Genomic DNA, 21,195 nt, shown 5'->3' with positions numbered 1-21,195 from the left:
AATAAGATTTATATAGGGAAGACCAATCAACAGGTAACCACACGAATTACCCAGCACCGGTCAAGAATAAAGAAAAAAGTAATGACTGCACCAATGGTCGAACATTTTGTAGAAAAAGGTCATGATGAAACACAGTTTAAGTGGACTGTTCTGGCAAGTTTCAAGCCTTCTAAAACATTGATCGACATAGAGACGTTGCTACTTCGAAAAGAAGCATATTTAATTTTGAAATTCAACAGTGCAACGACAGGCTTAAACAATATGACAGAGTTATCACGGGTATGAACACTACAATACCCACAATGCAACACTACGAACAACACAAGCTAGTGGTTCCAAACGGATTACTGAGACACAGATAAACCACATTTCCCATAGTTCTAAGTTGATAGCTATTTTGGGATGTCTCCACTTGGAAATGCCACTTTGTAACCGAAAAGAATGAGATGAGAGCAAGCACTTGAATCATGAGGTAAATTGCCCGTTTTTGATATTTTAAGCCTTTGAAACAACGGGGCTGCAACATTAAAGTCCTTTACTGAATGCGCTCTTTAATTCTTTTAGCAGAAGGTGTGCAAAACTTCCTGAGTAGCAGCGAGTGGGGATAATTTCGTTTGCACATAACGATTAAGGTACGAGTTTAGTCATCGCGATTTGCTTTCACTCGCTAATCTGGTGAAATGCATGGTTAACCAAGCGGTATGTTTTTGCAACGCGTTAAAGATAGAACGAACGTCCCCATTACAAACAAAACGGCCCGCGTAAAGAATTTCGAACGGAGGCCAGGTATGTTACAAGCTTCTTAATGCGATACATTGGCAAAGAAAACACCAGCTTCCCAAAAATTAATGGGTTGTTATCTCCCATACAGATCGTTCTAAGATATGATTAAATAGCAATAAAAGAACTCAGTGAGACACTCCCGACTGCAGCTTAAGGTAGACCCATTAAAGGCATGATCTTTAGACCTCGTTCAGCTCTTCGTACGCTTAAAGAATCAACATTTCTTTAAATATGGGTATTTTGCTTACACAGATACAATCCATCGAGCTGGAAAGAAGCTTAATGCTGTTAAGGTACAAACTTTAATTTCTTGTAAAGAGGAGAAAGACAATTTAAATGAAGGGAGGCTAAAATTATTAAAAAATAATTTTTCTTTACACATCCATTTTTTAGAAAACCAACAGTGCTGTTAAATCAAACAGCCCTGATGAAAGTCCCTTTATTGAACATTTAAGACTTGAAACGCGTCGGCTTATGATGACCAAGGACAGAAACACTGAGGAATTAGGAATTAATTTTGTCTAGATATAGTGAAAAAGTTCTATGCACTAGACAGTAAATTACCCCATGTGTTTCCCCACATTTTCTTAATTGAAATTTTGATGTATAAAACATTTTGAGATTGAAAACTATTAATATATTGGATGTTCACTTGTTTAGTAATGTCTTTTTCACATTTATGTTTTTTTCACATTGTGTATTCAATACACATTATTGTTGCTTAAAGTTTTGTAATTCAACATCATTCAACATCACAAATGTTCTTTTTGTATGTAGATTAATTTGTCCCATGTTGATGTTTGAGTATACATGCAAAATCTAAAAAACTCAAATAAAAGGTATAAAATATAATACCGGTGCAAGCAAAATTTCACCGTTTGTCCCAGCGTAAAGTAAAAGATGCTATATTTGAATAAAACAGGTTCAAGCTTTTCCTCTGTTACATATATAAAACGGCCCTGCCAGAACCTGTACTCTAGGGCCAAACTTCTCTTGTTACTACACTTTCAAAAAGTGGCATTTCTAACTTAGTAAAGTTAAATCCGACCTCACCTGTAAGTAGGATTTATCACAAATATTCCAAACACGTGAAACGTGAAAAAGCTGCTCCTCTCTGATCAGGAATTACAGCTTAAAGGTGCATTAAGGAATTCCCAATGTTAAACTTTTATAGGAGTAGGTCTCACAGTAGTTAAAAAACACGAAATAGGCTGTTTGTCACTACAAGGACAAGTAAAACGGGTAAATTTGCTATCTTTTACTTACATAGCATTTGTCCTTAGGGCTACCCATGGCCTATTTTAGAGGTGACTTACATGTAATAAAAGGGGAGCTTAGGGCTTAACAAGTAGTTTTAAATGCCAAGTTGTAGTGGCAGTAAACTGTTCACACAGGCATTGCGGTGGCAGGCCTGAGACAGGTTTGAAAGACTAGTTCTGTGGGTGGCACAATCAGAGCTGCAGCCCACTATCTGGATGCTACCTGGGGTCAGGGGGTACCACCTTACAAGAGACTATGTAGCCTAATGGCTAGGGCAATCGATCTCTAATCTGGGGAACTGGGTTCGAGTCTTTGCAATGACACTCAACATCCTGTGATTCGGGTCAAATCATTTAATCTCCCTGTGCCTACAAAAAATTGTGTCCTTTTGTAACACTACAGCTGCTCATGTAAAGTGCTCTGATACCTTTGGGTCAAATTCAGGCAATATAAAACTACAAGAAAAAAAACATTTACATATACCAATCAAGTACACACCAATCACAAAAATGTTTAGGGAAGAAGCACATGCACTTTAGCACTGATAATCAGCGGTAAAGTGCTCAGAGTCCTAAGGCCCAAAAAAAACAGGGTCAGGAAAAGAGGAGGATGAAGGCAAAAAGTTTGCGGTGACCCTGCAGAAAGGGCCATTTTCAACCCCCCCACCCTACAAGCCATTGCACAATTCAATGTTATCGCACTTCTAATGTTGCTACTCCTTCGCTAGGTAGGAACATTTTGGGGTGACTGTTGGTGATTGTTAAAGACCTGGGCTTACAGAGAAATATAGACGTACTTACTAAATATACAGAAACAAATTTCCTAAACGTGAATATTTCCAAAACAAAGGTAGTTCCATTTAGAGGTAGGAAACACCACATCCACTATAAGTGACAACTAGATGGCACTAAAATCAAGGTGGTAAAAGCCTACACCTATCTCGGGCGAGCCTTTTCTCAAACCTTAGAAGTTCATTCTCATCTTCACCAGATGAACCAAAAAGCAGAAGCTCACATTTCCGCTATAAGGAAATTTTACAATCATTCAGGCAAGAGGCATTTTCAAGCAGAGTATATTCCTTTAGTCAGATGGAACGTTTTGAATACCAGCGAAGGTAAATCTTTATGCAAATTATTGTTATTAGTACAAGCCGTTCCAGTACAGATCCTTTGCTTGGAATTTGCCATCGTAAGTGCATTCCCAATAGCCTTAGCCAATATAATCAGATGGGCTTTTAAACTTCTGCATGCAGAAGAAGGCTCTTAAGGGCTTTACTGAGATACAAAAGCTTTAATTCAGGGAAAAAACATGATACGTTTCAAACAAATCTCAAGACTGCTCTACAATACTTTCAGTGTACTTAAGCCATTCTTCAATCCTGGTTTCCAGTACACCTGAAGCACTTTCTGAAAAATGTGACTCCCCTTAAAGTTTCGACCTTGACAAGGCATACTGCCTACAGTTATCTCATTACAACTCTATCGCTTCAATGATTGAGTTTAAGTTCCCTCCATAATACACAAGTTTTACCTTGGACGCCGCCATTTTCCCGCATACCACGTGACCCCTCTGCCCAGAGCGGACACGTGTAGTGGTTGGCACTCTAGTGGCTCAGTCTGCTATTTCCCTCTGCCTACTTAAGACCGGATGCTGCGACCGCGCGCAGGTACTCCGTCTTGGGCTTAGCGCTGATTACTAGCGTTATTTGACTACTGCTCCTTTTTAATCATTGCTCGATGTTCCGCTTGCCTAAACTGAAGGAATTGTGACCTCTGTTGATGGTGAATGCAAATTGATGTGAATTTGAATTGCTGTGTACTCGAGTTGCTGACGCGCTGACTACTAGCGTCGTTTTGCTCACATATTGTTTTTAAAAATATTCACTCTGCTGATTCCTAGGAAATATTAAATGTTTTTAAATTGCGCCTTTATGTAAAAAAAACAAAACTCACCTTCTTGCTGATACACCCCCTGTTTGATTGCACACTGACGCCGCCATTTTCCCGCATACCACGTGACCCCTCTGCCCAGAGCGGACACGTGTAGCGGTTGGAACTCTAGTGGCTCAGCCTGCTATTTCCCTCCGCCTACTTAAGACGGGATGCTGCGACAGCGCAGCGGGCGCGCCAGTGGCGCGCCAAAGGCAAGCCCGTCTGCGCCCGGAGCGCGACCAGCGCCAAAACGCCTGCTTCAATGTCTAGGCGGGTATATCCTCGCGATGAGCTACTGTCCTTAAAATATGATGATTGCTTGGACCCCAGTCGGGACAGAGACTTTTTCATCTTCCCCTGGGTATACTGCGGTAGGTGTAGAGCCAACCAACCTAACTCCACTCAGTCCGGGCCCAACCTTTGTTCCCAACATACTAATACCAGGGCGTCGAATCCTGCACAGGGTGGGCTACACCGGCATTCCATCCCCTCAGTCAACAACGTGGCAATAATACGCGCCAATCCTATTAACTGCATTCTAATTAACATCAGATCTCTGATGAAACACAGGACCGACCTAGAATGTCTTATCCAACTTCATCACCCTGATTTGATTTTTTTAACTGAGACTTGGGCTAATGAAGCAAGCAACCCTGACTGGAATCATGTAGTACCAGCAGATTATTTAGTCACCAATCTGGATAGAACAGCGACTATCGGGGGTGGAATCGCTTTGATATATCGAGATTGTTTTAGGGTAAGAATGACACCTGAACCTCCTCTGGCGGCAGAAGCTATGTTTCTGAGCATAAAAATGAACAATAGGGAGGTTTTTCAAGGAATCTTAGTCTATAGACCCCCCGGTCCTAGGTGTACGTTCGTCACCCAGTTGCAAACCCGCATGGAGTCTTGTCTTAACACGGAGTCCTTTACATTGCTTGGAGATTTTACCTTTCACTTAGAGGTAACTAAGAATGTGGACACCTCAAGTCTAACTGACACGTTAGCTAGTTTTGGTCTGACGCAATTGGTGCATTAACCTACACATCAAGCCGGACACACCCTGGACGGCATTTTTACTAATAGTTCACTCATCACGGTAATTAACTCATGCCCCCTTCTTTGGACCGACCACTATGCTGTCAACTTTATCATCAATATTGCCGACATCAATCAGTCTCGCAGAATAAGACCCCCTCAGAGCAAAATTCGGGCCTGGAAAAAGGTCGCGCAAATTGAGCTGTCCGCAGCCCTGAAAGATCTCCCCATCTTCCAGACCGATCCCAATCTGGTAGCCTTGGACTTTAATAATTGGATTATTCAGGCCAATAATCCATTGGCCCCGGAAGTGTCTAAACCAGTAAAAAAAGATACGCTTCAGCACCTTGGTACTCTGCAGAGTTAAAAAGCATCAAAATCATATGCAGACATAAGGAGCGCATTTGGCGCTCCTCCTATAGTCTCTCGCTCAAAGCAGACTATGGTGTAGTTTTGAAGGAATACAAACAAGGCATAATTTTAGCTAAATCAACCTATTTTACTGCTAAAATTCTTGCATCTTCCAACTCCTCCAAAGAATTATTCAAAACTGTCACTGCACTGTCTAGTCGGCCAAGGGACTCTGTTTTTCTCCCCAACCAAATTTTTATCGATAACCTAGCGGTCTTTTTCCAGACCAAGGTAAATCTGGTCTATGATGAACTTTTGAATCTACCCCAGGTCAATACTACCATACCCCTTGAGGCGTGGGACAGACAGTCCCACCATGGCAGCTTAACTAACTTTTCAAATCTGGAGGTGAAGCAAGTCGTTGAATCACTCTCTCTAACTAAATCAGGATCCCCACTTGACCCTTGTCCCCCGTATATCCTACACCTAGCAGCGGAAGAGGTCGGCAGAGCATTGACCCCGCTGCTCAATCTAGTGATTGAAACAGGGATCTTTCCAGTAGGATAGAAACTGGCCTGCATTAGGCCTATTTTGAAAAAACTTTTTCTTGATCCTTTGGAGGCGAAAATCTACTGCCCCATCTCATGTCTGCCTATAACCTCCAAAATATTGGAAAAGGCCATTAATCAGGATCTGACATCCTACCTGGAGGGAAACAACTTGCTAGATCCTACTCAGCATGGGTTTAGATCCCAACACTCTACTGAATCTGCCTTGATCATGGCAACCAAAGGAATTCAAAGGGTGTTGGATGATGGGGGTAGAGCTGCCCTAATGCTATTAGACCTCACGGCAGCCTTTGATACTGTAAATCATACAGTATTACTAACTAGGCTGCAATCTGTGGGAGTCGGTGGCAAGGCCCTATCCCTTCTCACTTCCTTCCTCGACTCTAGGGAACAGCTAATCCACTGGGAAGGTTTGAAATCGGAACGGTTCACTCTCCCGGGCGGAGTCCCACAGGGCTCGGCACTTTCGCCCACCCTTTTCAACATCTATGTGACCCCACTGGCCAGACTGATTAAGAGCCATGGCCTAGTGCTCGTGTCCTACGCTGACGACACACAACTACTGGTGTCAATTACCCAAAATGATAATATGCCAGCTGAGCGATTTCGCGATTGTCTCTCCTCCGTAATGTCATGGATGAGTGTTAATTTTTTAAAGCTAAATACTCAAAAAACCGAGGTCCTCGAGTTCGGAAATAAACCCTCCATATGGAACCAGCGCTGGTGGCCCCCGGAGGCTGGTATATGCCCCTCGCCAGTTACCAAGGCTAGAAATCTTGGTTTTCTCCTCGACGGTGGGCTCACCTGTGCCCCCCAAATAAACCAAGTGGTTTCCGCCTGTTTTTTCACACTCAAAATTCTTTACAAAATTCTCCCATTTATCCCGCCTTCCCTCAGGAAAACTGTAGTGGGTGCTCTTATTCTATCAAGGATAGATTATTGTAACGCACTCTATTTGGGCTCAGGGGTAAAACAGCTGACTAAACTCCAATCTCTTCAAAACGCTGCTGCCCGAGTTCTATGTGGCCTTCCGAAACACCATCCCACCTCCGCGAGCATAAAAGCTCTTCACTGGCTTCCGGTAAGACGCCGAGTAGATTTCAAGGCCCTCTGCCTTGTACACAAAGCCCTCTATGGAGGCGGGGCCGAAGATGTCCCAATCTATATTTCCTCGCTACACTCCAGCGCGTTGTCTACGGTCTTCAGACGTCGGGCTGGTCCATCCCCCCAAAATCAAGAGGGCAAGATGGGGTGGTAAACGCTTTTCATTCCTGGCAGCCAGACTTTGGAATGCCCTCCCTGTCTCCCTCCGCCTTCAGCCCTCTCGTTCCATCTTTAGAAAGGCCATAAAAACCAGGCTTTTCTTACAAGGCTAACTTCGGTGCTTTCCCAGTTTCGGCTACCTAGCGCCAAGACGCCTCGGCATAAGTGCGCTCTATAAATACAATCAGTCAGTCAGTCAGTCAACATAATATTGGGAGATATATCACCATGTTGCACTTAGGTCTACTTCATTTAAAGGTTTTGACAAGACACTTGAATAACCATGACAATTATAGTGGGGTATGTGATAAATGCCAGGATCTAACACATATCTTATAATTAAGTTCAAACAAGGAGGTAGTAGAGCTCGAAACCGTTTTATAAAACCTATAGCTTTTAGATGTATCCTTTCCTCCTCTACCGATTTACTCGCTTTTTTTAAAAGTCCACCAAATTAATTTGTTTGCTCTAAATTGTACAAATGTATGAAATGTGTTCTATTTTCATTTTAAATGTGATTTTAATACTAAGCTAAAATATTTTATGCAAGAAATTTATGCATACCTACGGATTTATGTACAATTGTTGATCTCATAAGAGATCTATATCAATCAAATTTAATTGAAATAAAGACCTAGAACTTGGCAAACAGAGTTGTTTTTCTTCTTCTTTACACTGGGACGCCGCTTCAATGCTGATCTGCAAATCAAATCACGTGTATAAGGGCGCTGGTTTGCAAGCCCGCATTGTCCCTGCCATTGCTGCCAAGTTTGTCTGACTCATTGGCATCAAACGTGTCACACCTCTGCATCCGATATTATATGGTCTCACCTAGAATCTACTGTAGTCTCATCCTTGGGTGGTAAGCGATATGTTATGACCACAATGCTCACAATTGTCTCAGACTGATTAAATAGTTGTTTTGTTCCATACCGCCCGAAGACAATAATTTACATTTTCCTTTTTAGTTCTGATGCCTTGACCTCACAAAGAATTACTCATCCAAGCTGTGCCACAATTCACAGCTGTGCTGCAACCACCAGGGGGCGGAGAGGTTAAATGCTGGACAGAGTGACCCATCTGGCATCGACCTTCAGCAGTTCTAACCAACCTGGCGCCTCTTCCTAGACTCCTCCAGGCCATGTTCACACAGTCTGCACTGTGACTGTTTGGCATTAAGGGAAAAAGAAGGAAGAGTGATACATCCCCACAGGACACACCTGACTGAGAGACGATCCAGGTAAAGAGTTTGCAGGTTCAGCGCCGGATAAAGCTCCCAACAGGATGGAAGCGATGGAGGTCACTTGGGCGCTAGTCGCCCTGGCTGTGGTCCTGCTATTGGGCCAGTTTCTAAATCTGCAGTGGAAGGCGAGGAAGCTTCCACCAGGACCAACTCCACTCCCTATCTTTGGAAACATGTGGGCGCTAAACTTCAGTCTACACCATGAAACTCTCATGCAGGTATGCTGGAAAATGCGGTGATTATAGGGCAAGGCACAGGGGCTTATTCCAAGCTGCCTTCTATCATTTGGGGTAATACCACAGTTAGAAAATACTGATACCAGAGGGTGCAGTTTGAACTGGGAGTAGCATATCCACACCATTCGGTTTGCGCTCCTCCTAAATGGTGGCTAAAGGGTTAATGCTTTATTTTTACCCAATTCCAAGGTGTGCAAACTCAGATGGTGCATTGTTTGCCCAAATTCAACCAGGCGTAAGCCTATGTAAAATTGTGAAGCCAGTGATGGATCTGTAGTACTGTAGCAGAGACCTGCCTACTTCAGATGCAGTTTCCAATGACGAACCTAACACATGCACTTTTGGGCTTCATGCAACTGTATATGTAAAATGTTTTTTCGCTTCATTGATGTATATGTTTTTTTTTTAGTTTTATATAATTTAGGCTTTCAGATTTTAATGCAGAATACATCGAAAAGGGTGTTGAATGGGAGGTGGCTCGTGTGTTTCCAGCACCACAAAAGTACCTTATTTATTTAGCTACCCTTTGCTATTTCATCAGAATAAAATTTAGTCATTTAACCTCCAGCTGCTAGCTCACTTCGAGCGCTGGTCTGTAGTGAGCAAAGAAATATTTTTCTGGCTGATGGGTGGGTTAGTTCCCTGAGGAGTTGCATTGGGTCTTGCATGTTTATATTTATGAGGCCAACAAAATACAGCTGGGTCCCTCAGGATTCTTCAAAAGTAAACTAGGGGCACATTTCTTAAAAAATTGCACAAAGCAGCCCAGCCACCACGGTCGCTGTGCTGCGTTTTTAGGTCGAGCCTAGCGCAGTGTGCATGCGCTGCTCTGCGAGGTTTCTTGTAACTGCTCTGTGTGAGTCTGACTCCCACCACACATTGGGTTGGCTTCTGCATGTGTCTTTCAATAATGAAAGCACACAAATGGATAAAGGCGGGTGCATGTCCCACCTCTTTTGTAATGTGCACTCCCACGCCGTTTATCCTGTGTTAGCGAGCAGCAGTGTGCAGGGTGGCAGCTGCATTACAACTGCCGGGGCTTTTATTGGGCAGCAGCTTCAGACAACATACTTCTTTTTTTAGCCTGCCTAACAGGCAGCACACAACTTGTGTTAATGGGAAGTGAATGTGCTTTCAAGGGCAAAACGTCTTAACTGTACGAGCTCGGAAACAAGGTTCCATTCTCAAATGTTGCTCAATGGGGTGTGATTTTGGACAAAGCATTTGATTTCCCGACACACATTTAACAATACAGGTGTCCTGGACTGCAGCTGAAGTATTTCTGTTGATTTTTAGGTGTTGCTGTTGAGCACCAGAAACCACCAGCTCATATTTAGCACTGCACTTTCCCCATGTTCAAAACACCACTACATAATATAAAGCACGGTAACCTACATTCAATATGGGTTTCATTATTAAAACACGGCGCACAACCCGTGTAAATATGAAGGGAATGTGCTTTAAAGGACAAAACTTCTGGCTCCAGCGGCACTGCCAATGCTTAATTTGTAACCTTGCAACTGCCTGGGCTTTTATTAGGCAGAAGCTTCAGACAACATACTTCTTATTTCAGCCTGCCTAACAGGCAGTGCACAACCTGTGTAAATATGAAGGGAATGTGCGTTAAAGGTCAAAACTTCTGATTCCAGCTGCACTCCCAATAGTTAATTTGTAACCAAGCAACTGCCGGGGCTGTCATTAGGTAGCAGTTTTAAATAATGTTATATATTTATTTTTTGCCTGCCTATCAAGCAGTGTACAAACCGTGTAAATATGAAGGGGATGTGCTTTAAAGGACAAAACCTCTGGCTCCAATCGCACTCCCAATGCCTAATTTGTAACCTTATAACTGCCAGGGCTTTCATTAGGCAGCAGCTTCAGACAACATACTTCCTTTTTTAGCCTGCCTAACAGGCAGCACACAATTTGTGTTAATGGGAAGTGAATGTGCTTTCAAGGACAAAACTTCTAACTGTACGAGCTTGGAAATCCGGTTCCATTCTCAAATGTTGCTCAATAGAGTGTGATTTTGGACAAAGCATTTGATTTCCCTACACACATTGAAGATACAGGCGTCCTGGACTGCAGATAAAGTATTTCTGTTGAGTATTAGGTGCTTCTGTTGAGCACCAGAAACCACCAGCTCATAAATGTATTCTACCTGTATGGCTTTTGGTTTTATAAGGCACATACATTGCTGTAAGTACACTGAACATATTTTAATGTTATTGGGCAAAAACAAAAATAGAATAGTGCCATGCCTCTAGCTGCACTCCCAATGGTTAATTTGTAACCAAGCAACTGCCGGGGTGTCATTAGGCAGCAGTTTTAAACAATATAAATATATATATAATTGATTTTGCCTGCCTAAAAGGCAGTGCACAATCTGTGTAAATATGAAGGGAATGTGCTTTAAAGGACAAAACGTCTGGCTCCAGTCGTACTCCCAATGCTTAATTTGTAACCTTATAACTGCCGGGGCTTTTATTAGGCAGCAGCTTCAGACAACATACTTCTTTTTTTAGCCTGCCTAACAGGCAGCACACAACTCGTGTAAATATGAAGGGAATGCTCTTTAAAGGACAAAAATTCAGGCCCCAGTCGCACGCCCAATGCTTAATTTGTAACCTTGCAACTGCCGGGGCTTTTATTAGGCAGCAGCTTCAGACAACATACTTTTTTAAAATCCTGCTTAACAGACAGCACACAGCTTGTGTTAATGGGAAGTGAATGTGCTTTCAAGGACAAAGCTTCTAACTGTACGATCTTGGAAAACAGGTTCCATTCTCAAATGTTGCTCAATAGGGTGTGATTTTGGACAAAGCATTTAATTTCCCTACACGTAGTATAAATACAGGTGTCCTGGACTACAGATAAAGTATTTCTGTTGATTATTAGGTGCTGCTGTTGAGCACCAGAAACCACCAGCTCATATTTAGAACTACAATCTCCCTATGTTTAAAACACCACTATATAATATAAAGCACAGTAACCCACAATCGTGATCGGTTTCACTATTAAAACACGGTAACCTAGATTATATCTTTGTTTCACTAATTTATAATCTATGCAGTACCTGTTTGTTGTATGTCATTTATATGCTAAATAGGGCTCGAACGTGCACACAAATGTTTTTTCTAGATCTTTGCCATTTAACTGTATTATAGCGCAGTTTATTCTGTGCTTTTTGGTTTTTTATATACACACAGATAACATTCTCCTTTACTTCTGTTTTTATTACATTCTGTGCAATCGCCTTCGGAAGCACTTTTAGTTAAAATAGGAGTCCAGCTCCAAATGTATTCTACCTGTATGGCTTTTGTTTTTATAAGGCACATACATTGCTGTAAGTACACTGAACATATTTTAATGTTATTGGGCAAAAACTGAAATAGAATAGTAGCATGCCTCTAGCTGCACTCACAATGGTTAATTTGTAACCAAGCAACTGCCACGGCTGTCGTTAGGCAGCAGTTTTAAACAATATATATATTTTTTTTGCCTGCCTCACAGGCAGCGCACAATCTGTGTAAATATGAAGGGAATGTGCTTTAAAGGACAACAGTCTGGCTCCAGTCGCACTCCCAATGCTTAATTTGTAACCTTACAACTGCCAGGGCTTTTAATAGGCAGCAGCTTCAGACAACATACTTATTTCTTTAGCCTGCTTAACAGGCAGTCCACAACTTGTGTTAATGGGAAGTGAATGTGCTTTCAAGGGCAAAACTTCTAACTGCACGAGTTCTGAAACCACGTTCCATTTTCAAATGTTGCTCAATAGGGTGTGACTTTGGACAAAGCATTTAATTTCCCTACGTGCAGTAAAAATACAGATTTCCTAGACTGCAGATAAAGTATTTCTGTTGAAGTTCTTAAATGCGAGACCTATTGGCTATGCCAAAGCTTGTTATTCTCCTGTGCTCGCACACAGAGATGCAGCCGATCGACATGCACACACGCACCTTTGCACCATCGCGCAAAGCTGTGTGCCTCATATCTGCCAAAGGTTCTGAACTAGAAAGATGCATTTCCAGCACAAAATCCCAAGGTTAATTAATTTTTTTTCACATTTCACTTATTAAATGTGTGCTGTACAATACAGCACACATGCAATGTGGGAAATATTTGAAGAAATGACTGCATTTCCTAGGGTTTGCGCCTACCTCATATACCTAAGATATGTTATTTTTTTTAGACAAAGGCAGGTCTAATAATGTTTGCAGATCTGGCTCTGAGTCACAATCCATGGGTGGTTGCTTTGGAACACCAAACCACCCATAGAACGCCCTGGGATTAAAAGTGGCGCAAATAAGCGTAAAGCGTTATTTGCAGATTTTAAGTGCAACTTTCCAGCGAAAAAATGTTTACCCTGAGAAGTAAATACTTCATAAAGATGTTGCAATGCATACATGAATTTACATTTATATTAATCATTAAAATATATAGAATTTTTAGAATAATAAACTTTAAGAATTTTCCACATACTTTCCCATGGGGAGCACCACCAACACGTGAAAAGTTACTAGTAGTAACTTTACACTCATGAAGTCTGTTTAAGGAGGTCACAACCCCTCATTTTATGGGGTGCAGAAATGTAAGTCTGTACCTAGGTGTAAATCTCCACTCAGAAATGGTAAACAGCAAAAAAACGTAGTTACACCTAAGTGTAGGTGTAAACATGCACAAAAGTATCATATAAGTGTAAATGTATCTTTGTAAATTTGACACTATGAGTGATTGACGAATAAAGTATCTGAATCATATGTTTAGTGAAATTAAAACCTTTATATTTTCACAACAAGGGTTGCTGAAGCTAAAATCTTGTTTCTGCAGCTCTGTTGTGTAAGACGCCCTGTGTGCTGTGGCTCCCACAATAGTTACCATGAATAAAGATGCTTCCCCTCTTGCAGCCATCCCTGCACACCTCATTTAAATGAGGAAGGTAGTAAAAGGAGCATCTGTCTCAGCAGTCTAGTCAGTCTCTGTTACCACACAACATGCCAGGTTAAAGATTTAGACAGCACTTTGTAAATTTAGAATCCAATGCACAAAGGAAGAGGGCAGCACTCAGCACCATCTAACACACTGGCCACTGAATTCTAGAGTGCAGAGAATCCGGATTGTGCCTGAAGGAGAAGTTCACAATATAATATATATTACTATATAAATATAAGGGCAGATTAGGTTTTTTCATATTGCCCGGTCGTTCTGACCACAGCCCCTGAATCTGCTGCCACACATTGGCCATATTTAGGGGCAGATTTACTAGAAAGTGCTGCAGCGCAGCACCGAAAGCCCTTTGGCTGCGCCACGCTGCAGCACTTTCAGAGCACAGGAATAAGACATATTTACAATGATATGTCGCATTCCTGTGCTCTCCCCAGCGCTGGCGCACAAACAGCTGCCATGCGCAGGCACCCTTGCACCATGGTGCAAGGATGCCTGCGTTATAGGGAGATTGCTTTTGTGCAGGAAGGGGCACCTTCCTGCACGAAAACAATCACTACAGGCATTTTCCTCTTTCAATGCGTGCTGTAGAAGAATATGTTTCTTTACAATGCGAGTCATTACATAGCGTGCTTATACAACACGGTTGTTCTAATAACCGTGTTGTTACAACGCAGTACCATTACAATTACTTGCTGTAGATGGCACGCTGGACCTAGGAATAGTATCCTTTACTATTCCTACTCCAGAGTGTGCAACAGTAGGGAAGGTGTTGGAATAGTTAATTATACTATGACTTAGTTTAGAGCGCCATCTAGAGCAAGTCATTGTAACGACTTGCGTTGTAATGGTACTGCGTTGTAAAGGTATTGCGGTGTAATGACCGTTTTGTAAAGGTTGTTTCCCACTGTAGGATGCAGGACGCATTAAAAGAGGAAAAAAAAAAGAGGAGAAATGAAAAAAAAAAAATCCTTTTTGCGCCTCGCTGCATAGCATACTGATGCATTTCCTGGTTTACGATTCCTCGTAAATCTGGAAATGTGTCTGGTTCCATGGGTGTTGCCACAGCAACACCCATGGAACGCCCCTTTCACGCATAGTACTGTGAGTAAATGGGCCGTATTTACAAGGACAGAAAATGCCACACAGGGTGGCTTTTCCTGTCCTTGTAAATATGGGGCAGGGAAATGCGCGGTCAGTGCGTCACAAAAAGTGACGTACTGGCAAAGCAAGGGGCTTGTATATCTGCTGCTTAATATACAGGGATTTGGTACAAAAGCCTAGACGTTATCCCTCGATGAATGCTTGACTACGGGGTCTGTCTGTTTTTAAATTCCCTATGGGGCACAGGATGCACTAGGATATGGTGACAAAAGGTCCAACAAACCCTGCTGGTGTGCAAGTATGATTTGCATGACTGCATGTGTTCAGGTATTTGTTGAGTTTCCTGAGATCGAGAATGGGGCACCACTCCCCTGACTTCTTCCTCACTAGGGAAAAACAGGAGTACAACCTCTTTCCTTTATGAGAGTGTGGAACATGTACAATTGCCCGTTTTGACAACCTGGCTAAAACCTCCTTGCAAAGAATATGAAGATAAAATGGGAGAAAGTTTCTAAGTGGAGTTTGAGGTGGAACCTGAGTGAACTCCAGGGTATGGCCATAAGCAATGAGATCTAGGACCCACTTGTCCGTAGTGATTTTGTTCCATTGATTCAGGTATTGCGAAATGTTGTCACCCACCGAAAGATGAGTAGGGGGTTTAGCAGGCACCTTGAGCTTGTCACTGCTTCCTGGCATTATCTCTGGAGGAAGCAGCCTGTCTCCTTCTTGGTTGCTGCTTAGAATAGGCTGCTGATGACGGTGCTTGATAGGGTTGACGCTACTGGTAGGCGGGTCAAAAGGACTGCTAGTATCTTCCACGATACTAGTAAGATCCGTCGCCACGTGCTCCATGAAAAGGAGTTTTGCCGAACTGATGAGTTCCTAGGGATCCAGCTGTTTCAGTATCTGCCTTAATGGCCTGCAGGGCGTCATCGCCATGCTTCCCAAATAAAGAGTTGAAGGGCATATCGAGGATCTTAGTTTGAACTTCAGGCCGGAATTATGTAGCTTTGAGCCAATCCTGGTGCCGAAGGAAAGCTGACCCCGCCAACGGCCGAAAGCCTATGAATGCAATATCCATTGCGCCGTCAATAATTTCAGATGCTGCTTTTTCACGGTCCTGCCAAAAGCATGTACCTTCTGCTTTTTTGTCTTCCGGCAAGAATTCCAGATATGTGGCATTGTGCGACCACATCTGGCGATCTTATAGTCCCGGAATTTGCCAGTTTGCGACAAAAACAGTTGTCCCTGACATCACAAAAAATCTCTTTTTGATATTATCTAGTCAGTTGCCCTCCTTGTCCTCCTTGTCAGGCGGAGAAGACATTGGGGTGGATGGATTTGTAGACTTGGGCTATGCAGTCTGAGTAATGATAGAATCAAGTTTTGGATCTCCGATCAAACAGGCAGGTGAGTCCTCTGCCGCTTTATATTATTTATCAATCCTAGGGAGAACATGCAATGCTGATCGCCAGTGTTTTACTCCTCCCTCCCAGATATAATCCATAATCTGTATTGCTCTGACCCTTTTTCTAGATTGCTCCTTGAAATTGCACAGAAAACAGTCCGATTGTTTAACAGTAATGGGGAACTGGAAACACTTGGCTGCTCTCTTTATTAGCATGTGAAAACCACCAATATTTTCCAGTGGAGTATCCAATGCTTGTGGAGCTGGAGGTAAAGGTGGAGGAATGAGGGAATAATCTCATTCATTCGGGATGGTCTGATTGTCCATTATTCATCCTCTTTCTCTATCCCCATCACCATCATCATCATCATCATCGTCATCATCTGATGTAGACGGATCCTCTCGAGGAGGCATGGCTATCCAGGTTTGTGGTGCCATCCTTGGAGTATGTGGAGGAGGTATATAGTTTGGTGATTTAGGTACGGGCGCAAGTACCACTGTAGGTGGTTGTTGTGCTTAGGTTGGTGTTGGGAAACGCGTGCCATAGCCTTGAAGGATGCTTTGCAGGTCTTGCCAAAAGCAGCAGGAACCTGGAACACGCCTGGTGGTGATGGAGGAGCATAAGGATGGTATTACTCCACGTAGTGGTGGCTTTGATAAACAGGCTCATAATAATCCTCTTTATCTTGATATTTGACGTGCAACTCCAAGGGGCTCTGGGCTGCACCAAACATTCCTTGAGCTTCATCCTCTGATTATTGAAGATCCACCAAGTGGCTGGGTGGTGGTGGGGACACTTTTACTGGGAGATGGTTATTCAGGACGAACACTTTATGGAGATGGCGTTGCAGCCGTCTATGACAATTTTCAGTCAACTTAGTCTTTTTTTTAAATGGTTCAGGGGAGGATCTAGATTTCAGTTGGAGGGCTGTAGAAGGCTCAGACTTAGAATCTGAGAAAGCCCTTTTCCTCTCATGAGAGGAGCCTTGTGTAGATCCATGTAAGGCTTTTTAAAGGCTTTTTTGCTTCTGTGAGGGGACTCATGGTAAGGCCTTTCCCTCGTTTTGCAAGTCTGTGAGGAAACAAAGCACTCACTACTTTCCTCTTCAGAAATAATGGAAGTTTTAGTTTTAAGTTGTTGCAACCATAAGAAAAGTCTTCCCTCATGGTCCTTCAGGGTTTTTGTAGAAAAGGTTCTGCATACCCAAGTGGGATGGATGAAGGCAAAAATTACATTCCTTATTAGGATCTTCTGAATGAAGCCTTTTCTCACCTTACGCATAAGGTCTAAAAAGTCCTTTCTTGACCAGATCTTGCATACTGGAACAGAGAATAAACAATTTGGAAATCACTAAATCTGAAGAACTGAATAGAGCTCAGGGAGACTAAATCTGAGAGAAAATGCCTCTGTTGGGAGCATTCTAAGGGTGTTGTGTCCTGTTTGGTCATTCTTCAACTTTGGTCCTTTTTTTAAAAGAAAATAGATAGGCTGTAAAGGGAATGCAAGGTTCAGCTTAATAGCCTATTACACTGATACATACTGCTTTATTCTGATACCATGGGACTCCCACTTTGACGATGGGGAATGATTCAAGAATCTCACCAGCGCAGCCCCCAGGCAAAGTTATGGTACATATTACTCCTGAGGTGTGGTGTGACCACTTCTCAGCCGTGTACTCTTCCTAAATGGTGCCCATAGATGAGGGTCTGCCTAAAGAGTCTCCTTGTGGCAATTTGTGTTTTAGGGAGGAGGAAGTTCTTAAAGCTATCTATGACAGCTGGAGCAAAAAGTGCAGGGCCTGGATTGAGTTCCCATGGACTTATTTACGGAGGACCCAGGATTTTAGTCACTGGTACTCACTTCTGTCTTTAATATGGTTTGCAGCGAGGGGATTTTACCCTCTTGGAGACTTTCAATCATTGTACCTATCTTTAAAAAGGGCAATACCAATGACCCTATTTGCTACCTACCGATATCCCTGCCTGACTCCACCACTAAAATAATTAGCAGAGTGGTTTTAGATCGACTTTTATTGTGGACAAGGCAAAGTAACAACATATCGCGGGTTCAATACAGTTTCTGGAAGGGCCTAGGTACCATTGAGCAGTGTTTAAACTTGCATCTCATCATGGCCAAATATAAATATGCAAGGGAAATCCCAATCCATCTTTCATTTATGGACCTATCGAGCGCCTTTGATTGCATAAATAAGTTGAAATTGGGGGCAATCCTTCAACTTATCGGCCTGGAGGCAGACCTGGTGACTTTTCGTACACTTTTACACCGGCATCTCATTGCCTCAGTAAGATTTTGCGAGGCCGGAGAGTGTACCTCTACATTTAAAGTCAATAAAGGGGTACACCAAGGTTGCGTACTCGCCCCATCCTCTTTTTATTATATATTCATGATTTGGAGCGGACACTAGATGTTGCTGTGGCAGACGTACTGCTCGTTGAAAATAAGGCAGTGCCTGCCTTATTATATGTGGATGACATGGTGCTTCTTGCTGGAACGGTGAATGGTATGAAGATATTACTCAGTAACTTTGTGAAATTCATGAAGGGTCTGACTTGGAAACAAATTGCTCCAAAACGTTTGTTATGGTGTGTGGTCCCAGGAACACCAAAACTAGTATCCAGTCAATTGAAGGGAACAAAATAGTCAGGGTATCCCTTTTTCCTTATCTTATCTTGGCTTGGATTTCAATGATGCTTCCACATGGTCTGCAAGTCTTGGAAGTAGATTAACCCGATTTTCTCATGCAGTCTGCTCTATGTTCTCTCTTGCTGCTTGCATTGGTAGAAAGCCATTGGCCCCATTAATAGAAATGTATAAAAATAATGCCTTCCAACTTTGAGGTATGGCATGGGGGTATGGGGTTACAGGGATGTTGCTATCATTCAAGTCCAGGAAAATAGATTTTGCCACCACTTGTTGAATGGGTTCTCCCTCGACACCCCACTTCCCCCTACTCCAAGAATTAGGGTTTATGCTCAGGACCTTATTGGTGCCACCCTTGTAGCCCTTTGGTGCTCCATTTGGTCAAATAAGAAAGCTGAGCTCAACCGTGGAGTTGTTCGAGATAGTCTTGCTTGCGCCCATGGATTGAACATTCTGTGGCTAAAGTATATAAGAGATGCCACTTCAGCTCTAGGTTGTGCACACTTGTTTGAGAACCTGGAGAGTACCACCAAAAAAGACAAAAGCTGGACCCAGGAATGCCTTTCCACACGCAGACAGGTCTCTAGGGAGGCTGTGGAAGTGGTGAAGCCGTCTGTTTGAGAGTATTGTTTGGTTCAGATGACAGCTGGGATCGCCCCATACCTATTATTTGTGCAGAACGTGTACGAACGCAACTTACTGACTCGTTTTAGGTTAGGAACAATTCACAAGATTCTGTGTTTCCCCCAGGGCAATACTCTCCAAACAATATCTGTATTTGCCCGTGTGATGAGCAATCAAATCAGAACTTATTGCACTTTGTTTTCGTTTGTAATTTTTATCTCCCTTGCACTAGGAAATTTCTATTGCCTCTATTTAATCAATCAGGGAATGGTAAGCGCGCTACTCACCCGTGAGGGTCTCAAGGCGCTGCGCTGACACATTTATTAAGTGCAAAGCTGCTTTGCTCTTCTTACAGCTGCTAAATAACCAAGATACCTGTTATTTGGGTGGCGGTTTTTTGAGGGGCATGTTAAGTGTGAGAAAGGCAATGTTATTTTAAACAATGAACACTCAAATCTACTTGTACCTTAAGTCCTGATATTTGTGATTGCATTGTATTACATTATTTCAGATTTTTAGAGCAGGTCTTTTTTACGGCTTTTGTGCCTGGCATGTATTTTATTTTCATTGATGCATTTAAAAAAAAGAAAATAAATATTAGATTTTTTTTTATATTAATCTGTGTGTGTTTTAAATTATGTACGTCTTTTATGATCATATGGAAAATGATCGAATAAAGATCATTTGATTTGATTCAAGCATGTGAATCTATGAAAGATACCCCAATACTGGAGAATGTTGGAATTCTGCGAGGTTGAATTTACGAATCCAACTCCAAACATCACAACAGTAGAGAAAGTGATGGATTTCGGAGGGGTTACAGTTACTCTCCACACATTAAATAGCGCAATGGTAGGGAAAGCACTGGATATAAGAGATGTAAGATTTACTATTCCCATTCCAGTCTGTGCAATAGTAGGGAAAGCGGTAGACTTTGGAGGGGTTAAATGTACTATTCCCACTCCATTCTAAGCAACAGTAGGAAAAGTAATTCACTTAAAACACACATAAAAATTGAATGATTCTACTAATTTAGAAAGTATATTAAACTCTTAATATAAACATTATTAATTAACATTAAACTATATATATATATATATATATATATATATATATATATATATATATAGAGTTCCAACAGGCTGTCTCCCACTTCCTGACGGCGAGGTAGAAGCACACGGACACCAGCTCGTGCTTCACAGGTTTTTAATGAAAATCAGCACCCACACAGCAAGCCATTACGCGTTTGGGCCACCTGATCGCCTTGATCACATAAAGTAACTGCCGCTTCATTAGCCTTTATATTTTGGAGCACTCTATGACCTCGTGATGCTAAACATAGAAGAAATACACTAGTCTACATGGCAAATGCAAAAATGCAATATGTACAAATACATTAGTAAGTCTAGCAGCATGGGTCTATAAAATTCCACAGTAATATTATTGCATGATGTCTGTTTAGAACTTCTTTAACTTATTGAAAAAATGTCCAGACCATGTAAAAACACAGTATGTTCCATGGATCTAAGGTGCAAATATTAATTGTGCAAATACGCAGATTTTTAGTGCAAATCCTGATTTTTAAAGTGCAAAATGTGCCTTTAAAGTGCAAGAATGCAAATGTGCAAAATACGCAACAATGGTGCAAAATGCAAACAAATGCATTATATATACACACATAGCAGCTATATTATAAACCTAATTCATACAGTTAAATAACACACGGTCTGAATTCTTTACAGTTTTTAAACAAATGCTAAAATTGTGTCTAATGAC

The 21,195-nt window shown here is 42.1% G+C and overlaps 1 protein-coding gene across 3 annotated transcripts in view; it reads left to right on the top strand.

Annotated features, from left to right (window-relative positions):
• The first annotated feature begins 8,191 nt into the window (after nt 1-8,191).
• The window catches only part of LOC146786202 (cytochrome P450 2J2-like), a 626,890-nt gene continuing 613,886 nt past the window's right edge, over nt 8,192-21,195 (top strand). For 2 of the 3 annotated variants that reach the window (XM_085635777.1, XM_085635779.1), the window contains exon 1: nt 8,345-8,656. In XM_085635777.1, coding sequence (XP_085491903.1) covers nt 8,480-8,656 — 177 coding nt within the window. In that variant the 5' untranslated portion in view covers nt 8,345-8,479. Of the gene's footprint in view, nt 8,657-21,195 lie in introns of all 3 variants that reach the window. The other variant, XM_085635778.1, reaches the window with a different exon arrangement.

The sequence above is a fragment of the Triturus cristatus genome, chromosome 11, assembly GCF_964204655.1.
Source record: "Triturus cristatus chromosome 11, aTriCri1.1, whole genome shotgun sequence".
Classification (NCBI taxonomy): Eukaryota; Metazoa; Chordata; class Amphibia; order Caudata; family Salamandridae; genus Triturus; species Triturus cristatus.
Note: the sequence above shows the minus strand (reverse complement) of the source record. Positions and strands in the feature narration are given on the sequence as shown.